This window comes from Zonotrichia leucophrys, chromosome 4 (assembly GCF_028769735.1).
Source record: "Zonotrichia leucophrys gambelii isolate GWCS_2022_RI chromosome 4, RI_Zleu_2.0, whole genome shotgun sequence".
Taxonomy (NCBI): Eukaryota; Metazoa; Chordata; class Aves; order Passeriformes; family Passerellidae; genus Zonotrichia; species Zonotrichia leucophrys.
In genome coordinates, this window is record NC_088173.1 from 64708007 (window position 1) to 64721092 (window position 13086).

General features: G+C 50.1%; 1 protein-coding gene across 1 annotated transcript in view; it reads left to right on the forward strand.

Moving 5' to 3' along the window:
• Window positions 1-13086, forward strand: part of SFXN5 (sideroflexin 5) — a 103230-nt gene that overhangs the window by 66362 nt on the left and 23782 nt on the right. Inside the window, exons 11-12 of the mRNA XM_064711942.1 lie at window positions 1197-1312; window positions 3700-3785. Coding sequence (XP_064568012.1) covers window positions 1197-1312; window positions 3700-3785 — 202 coding nt within the window. The remainder of the gene's footprint in view (window positions 1-1196; window positions 1313-3699; window positions 3786-13086) is intronic.

Below are 13086 nucleotides of genomic sequence, written 5' to 3' on the forward strand. Positions count from 1 at the left end.
GGAGCGGCGACGTGAGCGCCTCGTCTCAGACAAACCATGCAAGCAGCTTTTGGCTTTGGGACCAGGGCAGGGAATCCAGAGCCTTGGAAAAGCATCTTGGGAGCATCAGGGCTGGCCACCCCATCCTGAGTCTGTCAGGAACTCTGTGCCAGGGCATCCCTGGCCAGAGCAGCCCTGCTGGGCTCCTTGATCTGCTCAGTTCTGATTGACAGCGAGAAGGACGGGGCGTGCGAGTGTTAAAAACGAAAAAAACCAGGGGCTAAACTTTCTCTAAATGAAAGGCCTTGTTTTGTTTTTTCTCTGGGATTCAGGAGCTGCAGGGTTGGGAACACAGATATTTTGATAGATGGGAAGAGTGGTCTGGTCGTTGGAATATTAAAGAGAGAGACAGAGTGTGCGTGTGTGTGTGTTCCTCTCCCTCTCGAGTGGAAGGAGCATTTGTCACCACAAATCATCCTTGATTGCACAGAGCTGCCTTCAGAGAGGGCTCACCCACCCACCACCCTCAAAAAATTAGACATTTGTTATATGACATGAATTGAGATTAATTAGCGAATATTAACCCATCAAGCAGTGCAGAAACACATTTTTGGAAGGCACTGGAACTTGCAGCAACAGTGGGTTTGTCTCAGTTCTGGGTGGAAAGTTTGCAGAGAAATGTGGTGTGGGGGGTGCTGGAAAATGCCACTTGATCAGCCCAAAAGTTTTGTGGGAATGAGCAGCTTTTCCCTGGGAGAAGTTGGGAAGCGCCTGAATGAGAGGATGGGCTGCATATGGGAGGGTGCTGCTCAAGCCCAAGTCTTGGTCAGACTTTAGACAGAATTTGGGGTCATCTTGAGGCCTCAAAAGCCACAGGCTGAGCAAGGAGGAGGAGTCAGATGGTGCACAGAGCCACTTTTCCCCTAAAATATGTGAAATCATGGAATAGTTTGGGCTGGAAAGAACCTAAAGACCACCTAGGTCCAAGCACAGGCAAGGACACCTTGCACTAGACCTTCCTGTAAGCCTATTTACCCTTATTGCCCCAGAGGAAAAAAAATTGGTTATTACTCTCCTTGAGAATTCCGTCTTTTTTTGGGGTCAGAGCAATTCACCTCAGCAGATTGAGGGGAGGAGATCTGGAGGGCTGTCAGGGCAAACAGAAGCTGCCAGTGGGGATTGAGCAGGGCTGTTCCTCCTGCCTTTCTCCTCCTCAGCCAGTGCCAACATCTGCAACGTGGTCCTGATGAGGCACACGGAGCTGGAGGAGGGAATCGATGTGTTGGACACTAATGGGAACATCGTCGGCTCTTCCAGAGTTGCTGCCAAACACGTGAGTACAGGAGCTGGGAGAGCTGGGCCACAGCTGATTCCAGCCCCAGCACATCCCACAGCCTCTGGAATCCATGGCTTTAGGAGCTGGGAGTGGAGGAGATGCAGATAACATGGAAATTTGGGGGCTGGCCCTGGTGGTTTGGAAGGGCAGGGTGACAGGACAGATCCCTGGTGCTTCCATGGGAATTCCTTTTGGAACAGCCAGCAAAGATCCCTCACACCTTCTCCCAAATGAGGAGGACTCAGGCTCGGGGCTGAGCAGCTTTCCAACCCTTCCCTGCCAATCCTGTGCCAAAAACTGCCACCCAAGGCTGGCTGAGGGCATCCAGATGTTGTTAACCTTGTGAACAGCTGGTTTGCTCTCCCTGTCGCCCACTCTGTGCCACCTGCCTGGAGCTGCTCCCTTCCCATCCCTGGGTGCAGTCCTGGCTCCTGAGCACCCCCTGAGCTGTTGTTTCCAAGTGGGCTCTGACTGAGATGTGGAGCTGTGCTGAGCACACGCCCAGGCACAGGAGTTAATAATATAATGCTTGGCATTTCCCTCCCTCCTTCTGTCCAAGGCACTCCAGAGACAGCAATTAATGTACAGCTCTGCAGTCCTCGGCAGGAACGGGGAGATCTCGAATAGCTCTCCATATTGTTGGTTAACAGGGGGATTAAAACAATCTGCTGAAGGGCTCAGAGACACTTCTTGGAGCCAGTTTTCCTCACTTCCATTAACTGGCTCCAGGACCCGCTTTCCCCTCTCTGTCCTCATGGCTGAAACAGAAAATTAAGATAAAAAGTGAAGGCGCTGTGCAACTGATGTAGGTGGAGCTTAAATGTAAAATTTGGGAGTTCTGAGAACTTCTGCTCAGCTGCCATCCAGTCCCAGCTCTTCCTCCTGGATAGGTTAATCCTGGTTTTTGTCATGTGAAACGTGGCAGATCCTCAGTGTGACACAGCTGTCCCTGTGTAAGGGTTTGTTGTGATGCTAGATGTCCCTGTGACATAAAATCATGGGATAGTTTGGGTGGAAGGGACCTCAAATCCCATCCAGTATCACCCCTGCCCATGGCAGGGACACCTTCCACTGTCCCAGGTGGATGCAAGCCCCAGTGTCCAACCTGGCCTTGGGCACTGCCAGGGATCCAGGGGCAGCCACAGCAAATCTGGGAATTCCAGCCCAGCCAGGAATTCCTTGCCAAGATCCCAGCCCAATCTCCCCTTTCCCAGTGGGAGCCATTCCCTGGTTCCTGTCCCTGCAGGCCTTGTCCCCAGTCCCTCTCCAGCTCTCCTGGAGCCCCTCCAGGCCCTGGGACATCTCTGGGCCTCAATAAATCCAAGCCCTGCCTAGGTTGCTCCCTCTAGTGAGGAAGGAAGGATTGTGGAGGCACAATGTAGCTCTCCATGGTTGGGGTTCCTGGGAGAGGAGAGCCCTGCATGTCCCATATCCCTGCAGGGAATGAACCAGCAGTGTGGGAAACAATTCCTGGAGCAGCAGTGAGGAGCTGCATCCCCTGCACTGAGTGAGATCAAAGCTCAGCTCAGGCAGGAAGGGCTGAAGGTGCTGCTTGGCCCATGGTGGGATATTTCCCCGACAGCATTCCCCCTCCAACATTTCCCTTACAACATCTCCCTACAACATCTCCCCTACAACATCTCCCCTCCACTTCCTCCAACATTTCCCTTACAGCATTCCCCCTTCAACATTTCCCTCACAACATTTCCCTACCACATTTCCCCTCAAACATTTCCCTACAACATTTTACCTACAACAATTCCTCCACAATGTCTCCCCTACAACATTTCTCTACAGCATCTCCCCTACAATGTTTCCTCACAACATTTCCCTCCCAACATTTCCCCTCCAACATTTCCTCCACATCTCCCCTCCAGCATTTCCCTACATTTCATCTACAACATTTCCCCCACAGCATCTCCCTACAACATTTCCCTTCAACATTTCCCTACATTTCCCCCACAACATCTCCCCTACAATGTTTCCTCCATATTTCCCATTAGTGATTCCCATCTCATTCCCATCAGTGACCTAGGTGACATCCATCAATTAGAGTCCAGGCTCTGGCCAAGCTCTAGCTCTACTCAGATGGGATAATTGATGAAAAACCCAGATGTTTTCTGCATCAAAAGGTATCCAAGTCACTTTGGCTTGGCAATTTGACTGCCTGTACATGACAGCTGAACCTACTTTTAAAGGTAGCTTGGAGAATCATTATCCAGGCATGATTTTGCAATTCCCAACTGCTTTGGGGTTTGTCAGCTGCTGCAGACTCTGGGGTGACAGTTCAGTGCCCTCAGCAGAGCCATTCTGAGCCTGGCAGGTCCATCCTGGGTTGGTTTGGGATGTCTGCATGTGTTTATTTGTCTGTGTTTGCTCCACAGGCCCTGCTGGAAACAGCCCTGACCAGAGTGGTCCTCCCCATGCCTATACTGGTTCTACCTCCCATCATCATGTCCGTGCTGGAGAAGTGAGTCTGCCCAGGGGGAGGGAGGGAAGGGCCTCAGAGGGTGCCAGGCATGGATATTTTATGGGATTGTGGAATGGTTTGGGTTGGAAAGGTCCTCCAAGGTCATCAAGTCCAACCATCCCAGCACTGCCACCCATGTCCCCAGGTACCACACCCACAGGGTATTTGTTGGGTTATTTTATTCTGGTTTAGAGATGGGGTTTTAAAAACTTTTATTTTATTTTTAGTCCCATGTGAAGGGTGAGATAATACAGATGTTATGTTATTACAATCAGAAGCTATTTCTTAATTATATACACTCTAAGTGTTTCTTGACTTATTAGCTTTAGCTCCACTATGTTGTAAATGTTTTAAAGGCAATTATTAAAAATTACCTCTAGGGGTTTTACAATGTATCTGTTATAATTTTATTTCTCTGAAGTGTCTAGTCCTTTTTTGTGAGATTATCTTTTGAAACTTAATTTCTCTCTCAACAACGTCTGTTTTATTCTATAGCACTTCTAAGTCAGCATTTCTTATCTCAAGGTTTGCGTACAGATGTACACTATGAAAGCCTTCTGTCAGGCTTTGAGAATTTTCTATTTTCCAATAATCCACTTCCCACAGGGTTTGAAACCCCCCCAGGGGTGGAGACTCCAGTGCTTAACAACCCTTTCCTTGAAGGAATTTCCCCCAAATCCATCCTAAACCCTCCCTGGTGCAGTTCCCTCTCCTCCTGTCCCTGTTTCCTGGAGCAGAGCCCGACCTCCCCAGCTGTCCCCTCCTGTCCTCTCCTTGTGCAGAGCCACAAGATCCCTCCTCACATTTCATCCACCAAATAGATTTTTTTGCATAATAAATTTCAACATTTAGGACCAATCATTTCCATCATTTCAATCAATTTCCATCATTTAGGACAAATGTCCAGCTTGTTGAAGTTTTATGTTGGTGTGATTATTTTAACTCACCCTGCCAGCCCAGCAGTTTCAATAACCCATGGTGGAAGGTCAGTGTGAGACAAAACCCCTGAATTCAGTGGAAAACTGCCCCTGTTTTTTAGGAAATATTAGAGATTAAAAGGGCTCAGCTGGTTTTCAGAGAGATTATCATGGAATCATGGAATTGTTTGGGTAGGAAGACACTTTAAACACCATCTGATTCCAAGGAGGATCAGATTCCAACCCCCCTGATTTAGTGCAAAACATTTGAATTTTATTTCATTCTCCTTCTGGACAAAATCTCTGCAGCCTCATCCCTGTTCTAAGTCCTTTGTCACCCACAAAGCCAGGATTTACCTGCAGGATCTGCTGGGAATGTGCCTGGGAGTGGCTGTGCCTTACTCTGGAGTAACTTACTCTGCAGTAATTTACTCAGGGATTACTCCAAGTCGTATGTAGAACTGAGGCTTTGCACTGAGGTGGTTTTGTGTGTTCCCACTGGTTTAACTGGTTCCCATTTAACCATCAAAAAAATCAACACTCAGGACAAATTATTTTATTGCTTCAAATGATTTTATTGCTGAGTATCCACAGATAAAATCCTTTATGTGCAGTAAATTTGGAGAAATTTGTAGAAAATTTCTCCTCTCTAAATTAATAAATTATTGTCTCCAGCAGGACACACTGAGGGCCCATCCTGGGCCATCCCCAGGCTGAATTAAACCTGGCAGTAAAATTGGATTGGCACCTGGGGAGAAAATAAAACTGGTGGTGAAATTTGCTCCCTCCTTTGCAGCAAAATAAAACCAGTAAATCACTTCTTTGTCCTCGGGGGCATCATAAATCCTTGGATTGATACGAGTTTTGCTGAATGCACCTGTGCTCAGTGCAGGCCTTTCTAAAACTGATTTTATCTGTGAACTTACAGGAGATTGCCCTCCAAAAAAAAAAAAATCATCATTTTAACGTATTGAAAGCTTTAATTCACGTTTGTGAGAGAAAATTTTCCTTCTCGCTGCCACAAAACTCTGTGGGTATAAAAATATCCGGGCTCTGCTTTTGCCTGCCTGCATTGTGCCCGGAGCTTTGTGCCTGCTGCATTTTCCATCAGATATCCTCGGGTTCCTGGAAGGCTGGCAGTGAGAAGCAGCAGGGATGGGGAGTGAGGTGTGGCTTGGCCTCGCTGCTGGAGCTGGTGGCAGCTCTGGAGCAGCCCTGGGACACGGGGAGTGTCCCTGTCTGCGCCTCAGGGAGCTGAAGGCAACTCTCAGATCTCAAAACTCATTCCCAAAGGGCTCACTCAGAGCTGAAAGCTCATTTTGGGGAAAAAAAAAATCCTTTGGAGCGTTTGGGGAAAGTGTAACTTGATAAATTTAGTAGGATTTGAGTTTGAGGAGGGTGTTTTAATGGGGGTGAGATCCAGGCAGGCATTATCCATTTATTTATAGAAATCCCTACAGGGGCTGTAAATGGGAAGGATGAAGGTGTCACTCTGCAGAGCTGGGATCAGGAGCCACAATCTGGATCTTCCAATGGATTTGCATTTGGGATATGGGAAGGAGGGGATGGTTCTTCCAATAGGTTTGCATTTGGGATTGTGAGAAGGAAGGAACTATTCCTGCAAGTTGTTTGAATTTGGGATGTGTAGAACGAAGGGAATGATTCCTCTGAGTATTGAATTTGGGATTGTGGGGAAGGAACAATTCCTCCAATGGATTTGTATTTGGGATTGTGGGAAGTAGGGGATGATTCTTTCAATGGATTTACATTTGGGAAAGTGGGGAAGGAAGGAACAATTCCTCCAATGGATTTGCATTTGGGATTGTGGGGAAGGAAGGGAGCTCTTGCTCCAAGTATTTTAAATTTGGGAAAGTGGGGAAGGAAGGAACGATTCCTCCAGTGGTTTTGCATGTGGGATTGTGGGGAAGGAAGGGAGAGATTCCTCATTTGCATTTGGGACTGTGGGGAAGGAAGGAAGAGATTCCTCCGAGTAGTTTGAATTTGGGATACGGGAAGGAGGGGACGATTCCCATGCCCAGTGCACGTGCACCTGTGATCCCAGGTGCAGGTGGGTGATGGTGCTCACCTGGGTGGCACCCCCACCCCTCCAGGGCCCAGCCCCTGCCCCCAGCAGGGTGTCAGACCCCAGGAATTCTCCCCAGCTCGCTGCTCCCAAAGTTTATTTTAAGTGGCCAGTTCCCGGCCGCCGTCTCTCCGCTCGCATCCAGGTCTTTCCTCTCTCCCAGCCATCTCTCCATCTGCATGTTTTAACTCCCCCAGCTGCCTCTCTCGTCTCTTGTGCCATTTTTTTCAGCTCTCTTGGCTCCTCTCTTCTCTTTGCCTGCTGTGTATTTTAACTCCCGGGGCCGCCTCTCTGCTCTCCAAGTAATTCCATGTTCCCTCCCACCGCCGCGCTCCCTCTCTTGCCCATGTTTCATGCATTTCCTGCTGCTTGGACTCTGCTGGAGCAGTGAACATATAGAACCAATGTTTATTTTCAGCCTGCATATGCCACGCAGGGAACACGGTGTCAGTTATCCGTGCAGATGTATTCTCATTGAGCTTTTATAAATAATATCTGTGCCGGCAGCTCTCGCCGCGGGGAAATATCGGTTTGGAGGTGTCTGAGGGGTGAGGGTGACTGATAATGGGGATTCTGTGGTGTCTCTATGTCACACAGGTGTGGGGACAGCAGCAGCCACTACAGGAAGTTGGGCTCTTCATCCCCATCTCCCTTTATTCCTTTTATTTAGCCCCTTCTGTCAGTCCTTTGTTTGGTTGTTATGATGGAATTTGGGAGATGGAGCTGTTTGCTCCCAGCCACCATCCAAGGCTTCTCCAGCAGCTCCCTGCAGAGCTGCAGCTGCTTGGAATGGGGCAGGCCAGCCCTAAGTGCAGCCTCACTCTGAGCTCTGGGCTGGGAAAGCCCAAATTTTTGGCTCCTGTGGTCTGGCCAAGAGTTGGAGAAGCTCAGTCCATCACCAGTGTCTGCTGGGGACACTTTGGGGGATCTCTGAGCAGAACCTGAGCTCTTCTTACATCCTTATCTTATCTCAGACCTCCTCTGTGCCCCTCAGAGAAGACCTTTCAGAGAGTCTGAAACACTGAGAAGGTTCCAAGAGCTCGGGAATATCAGGATGCACTGGAGAAGGCCTTGGAGCAGGCTGGGCAGTGTCTGTGGAAGAGACAAAGCTGGAGCTGCTGGCAAAGGGCAGGAGCTGAGGGAGAAATGGGAGCAGAGCAGTTGTGTCCTGGAAGAGGAACATTTCTGCTCTTCTTCACCTCCAGATCCTCCTCATGCAGCAGTTCCCAGGGCTGTTTTCCTGTAAATCCCATAAAACCAGGATGCTCCTGGGCTGGATCAGCACTGCACTGCAGAGCTGCTCTGGCTGAGCTGAATCAGTGGCACCAGCAAAAATGGATTTTCCTGGGGGCTGGCCAGTGCTTTGTGGTGCTGGAACAGCATTTTCTTTTCCTTGAACCCTGTTTGTTCCTGAAGAGCTGGGGTGAGGCAGGAGTTCCCCCTGGCCCTGGTGTCCCTGGGTTTTCCTGGAGACATTCCCGTGCCAGGGAGTGCAGGATGCTCCCACAGGTGCTTCTCCTCACAGGCCCCGTCCAGCCCAGCCCTCAGTGAAGTTTGTTTGGGCTCAGCAGCTGCCAGCAGTGACACCTTCAACTGCTGGGGCTGTTCCCAGAGTAAACACGGAAACTGCTCCTTTAATGGTGTCAATCAAGCTCAAAAAGCCCCAACCTCCCTCCTTTTGCATCTGCTGTGTCCTCTGAGGGGCTCAGGGCTGGGCTGCAGGGTGAGGACAGTGCTGGCCTGGCTGGGTGGGACAGCAGAGATGCTGGTCACTGGTAGAACTCACATTTCCCAAAATGGGTGAGAAAAGCTGGGAGACAGAGCAGAGAGACCTGACAGGCTCAGCAGGACGGGGATCTGGGGATCCCAAACTTCCTGGGTGCATGAGAGGGGTGCTGTGAGGAGTGTGAGAGCACTTAGGATCCCTCAGGATCGCTCAGGATCCCCCTGGACCCCTCCAGGACCCCCCAGGGACCCTCAGGATCCCCCAGGATTCCTCAGGACGTCCCAGACACCCCCAGGATTGCTCAGGATCCTCCTGGACACCCCAGGATCACTCAGGACCCTCCAGGATTGCTCAGGATCCCCCAGGATCCCTCAGAACCCCCCAGGATTCCCTAAGCCCCCCCCCCCCGGATCACTCGGGATCCCCCAGGATTCCTCAGGATCACTCAGGACCCCCCAAGATCCTACAGGACCCCTCAGGATCCCCCAGGACCCCCCAGGATCACTCAGGACCCCCCAGGACCCCTCAGGATCCCTCAGAATTCCCCAGGACCTTAGGATTCCTCAGGATTGCTCAGGACACCCCAGGATCCCCCAGGATTACTCAGGATCCCTCAGGACCCCCCCGGATCCCTCAGGATCCCCAGGACCCCTCGGGATCCCCCAGGACCCCCCAAGATCCCTCAGGATCCCCAGGACCCCTCGGGATCCCCCAGGACCCCCCAAGATCACCCAGGATTCCCCAGAACCCCCCAAGATCCCCCGGGATCCCTCTGGACCCCTCAGGATTCCCCAGAACCCCCAGAATCCCCCAGGATCCTCCAGGACGCCCCAGGATCCCTCAGGATCCCTCAGAACCCCCCAGGACCCCCCAGGATCCTCCAGGACTCCCCAGGATCCCTCAGAACCCCCCAGGACCCCCCAGGATCCCCCAGAACCCCCCAAAACCCCTCAGGATCCCATCACTCCCCACGCCCCGCGGCGTCTGGCGGTGTCTGCGCTGCCTCTGCTCCCGTTTGCAGCAAACAGCCCAGAAACGCCCCAGACTGTGTCAGCTGGGAGCCTGGGGCTCGCTCCCGTCATGTTTGGTTTCGCATCCGACACCTCCTCCCCGGCAAACATGGGCCCGGTTCAGCGCCCCCGATAACTCCCATATGGAATCAATTACAGCACCTCCTGAAAAACGCCAGGGGCAGCTGCCAAATTATGCAAAACTCAAAGCACTAATGAAGGCTGCGATGAAAGTTGAATGAAGGTGTGTTTACAGCGCCGTGTCTCCGTGCAGCAGATGCACTGTCTGTGTGTGTGTGTGTTTGTACCTATGGCCTACTCCGGGCCTACCCAGCCCTCAGTGAACCTCCCCAGCCTGTGGGGAAGGTGAAACAGGAAAGCCTTATAAACAGGATTGTCTGGCAAAAGATTTTGAGAATATAGAAACTATAAACAAGAAATGAAAGCAAGTTTTGAGTTCTTTAGTTACTAAACTACTGGAAAACAATGGCATGGCCAGCTGAAGGCCATGGTATGGCCATCTCCCTTTTCATTAAACAACACCCTCTGCTTGCAGGCAGCTCCAAGGGTCAGAGCAGACCCTACAGCTTGGCAGAAGCGTCCCAAAGAGTAGTTTTTAAGGTTTAAAATGTAACACAGTATGGTAATGTAATGATTCTTATAGGCTGTATAGGATTAGAGTTAAATGAAGGTGTATTTACAGCGCCGTGGCTCCATGCAGCAGATGCACTGTCTGTGTGTGTGTTTGTACCTATGGCCTACTCCAGGCCTACCCAGCCCTCAGTGAACCTCCCCAGCCTGCGGGGAAGGTGAAACAGGAAAGCCTTATAAATATGATTGTCTGGCAAAAGATTTTGAGAATGTGGAAACTATAAACAAGAAATGAAAGCAAGCTTTGAGATACCTCAGTTACTGAACAACTGGAAAACAATGGCATGGCTGGCTCATGTCCTAGAGCTAATCCCCTGTCGCTATAGGACATGAAAGAACACAAGTGCACACCGCTGTTCTCAAGGTGAAGAAAAAAGGGAAGTTTATTTTCTGACTCCAACATTTATAGTTTTCCAAGAGTGACAATGGATTGGAGGGTGACAGTGCCACCTCTCCAATGACACTGGACAAACCAACAGTTCATCAAATTTCTCCTCCTCCATAAAGAAATGCAAAACAATGAGTTTTTTACAGAAAGTGTGTGAGAAAGTTTGCTACAAGAATGTCAACATCAGAAGGCTTAGAAAATCTTAAAAAATCAGGGTGACAATCCCCTTTTGATGGAACAACACCCTCTGCTTGCAGGCAGGTCCAAGGGTCAGAGCAGACCCTGCTAGCTTGGCAGAAGGGGCCAAAGAGGAGTTTTTATGATTTAAAATGTAACACAGTATGGTAATGTAATGATTCTTATAGGCTGTATGGAAATGCCGTAGGATTTGTATATTGTACTAGGTTGGTTATGAGAATAAGAATATTCAGCACAGAAGATGATTTATTGTATTGGAATGGGAACCTCGGTCTCTTACCCTTTTACTCTCTTAGCCTTTTACTCTCTTACCCTTTTACACTCTTACCTTTTTTACTCCCTTACTCTCTTACCCTCTTACTCTCTTGCCCTCTTATCCTCTCTACCCCTCTCCTCTCTCAGTCCTGCTCCGAGCTGTGTCTGGCAGCTCCAAGCAGGGCCCTGCACCCAGGCCCTTTGCATTAAACCCCAAATTCCAAAAGGCCCTATACCCAGGCTCTCTGCAATAAACCACAAGTTCCATGACCTGGCTGCAGAGATCTCTGGTCTCCATCTGTCCTGGCCGTCCTACCCCCGATGCTCCAACACCAGCCTCTCCCCACCTCTCCCAGGGTCTTCCCAGCACAAAAACACCTCTGAAACCACCACAGGTGTACAGGGAAATCCCAGGAGGAAGGGGCATTGCGGGGTTTGAAGGGGGAAAGGGGAAAGCTGGAAGGAAAAGGGGAAAAGAAGGAGGAGGTGTTGTGGAATTTTCTGTTCTTTGCCATCCCGAGGTCAGGGGAGAATTATGGAGCAGTTTGTTATGCCTATGGGACAGAGAAAAATGTTGGGTTATGAAACTGGGGACAATAAAATGAACATGTTAAAGGGGGCTTAGGAAAGGCTGGAGAGGGACTTTTCCCAGGAGCAGGGAGTGCAAGGACAAGGGGAGATTGTCTCAAGCTGAGGGAGGGAGATCAGATCTTGGATTAGATCTTGGGAAGGAATTCCTGGCTGGGAGGGTGGGGAGGCCGTGGGCTGGAATTCCCAGATTTGCTGTGGCTGCCCCTGGATCCCTGGCAGTGCCCAAGGCCAGGTTGGCCACTGGGGCTTGGATCCACCTGGGATCATGGGAGCTGTTCCTGATGGGCTTTAAGGTCCCTTCCAACCCCAACCATTCCATGATTCCATGATTCTCTTGTCATCCTGCAGCTTTCCAGGGTGAGACCAAACTTTCCAACCCTTTGTTGAATAATCTGAACGAGGGTTTAATTCCAGAACTGCCCCTGTCCTGTGCATGGGGTGAGGTCCCTAAAACTCCTGTTCTTGGTGAAATAGTACAAATATTTCTGCAGGGTTATGTGGGGTGGGATAGGGTTTGCTCCTGAGAATAAATCAGGCTCATTCCCCTGCTTTTTGAACATCTCTGGAGATGTTCAGTAATTCAATTTTTAATATCTCTATTCTGAGTACCTTTTGAGATACTCAGAATGCATCTGGACGCAATCCTGAGCTCTGTGCTCCAGGGGACCCTGCTGGAGCAGGGAGGTGGGACTGGGTGACCTCCCTCCCCTCCTCACTCACCCTGGCATTGTTCAGGCTCCAGAAGATGCCAGAGTTGGGCTGTCAGGGGGCTCTGAAGGTCCAGACCTCCTCATTCCCTGACCCAACCCTTTGGCAGAGCAGGCAGGGCAGTGGTGTGAACTAAATCCCTCCTCACCACATGGATATTAATTTTATTTCCACACAGATATTTTATTTTATTAATTTATTTTCAATCTGTGCTGATCCTCTGCAGTGAAACCCTTTGGAAGCTCCTCATCACTGCCTTCCAACGGGGGGTTAATGGGTGCAAAGAGGGATTTGCAGTGCAGCTGACAGCTCACAAAATGCAATATTTAACTCCCCTTCCTCCCCAGCTCGGTGTCGGGAGCAGGGATCCAGGGACAGGAGAAAACTGGACCTCTTGGCTAATTATGAGTCATTTATTCTGAACCACACAAATTCTCCAATCTGAATCCCAATTAAGACATTACACTACATGTGTTAATTAGTCTGCTCTCCTTTTTAAATCGAGCCATAACTCTTCCTAATTAGGAGGTCGGCCCTTCTAATTTGAACTGGCCTGGACTGGAAGCACCCCTGGAAGTCACACCTGGGGGCTGGACCCAGGATCCTTTTAAATTGGTTAAGGTTTTACTTGGGTGATTATAAGGTCCCCGACAGGGCAGTAATTACAGAGGGTGCAGTTCCAAATTAAGATGTCAGGGGTGGTGGCAGCAGCGAAGCCTTGGCTCTAAACTGAGCCCCAGGAGGCTGCGAGGATCTGCTGCTGGGAATGTCCCA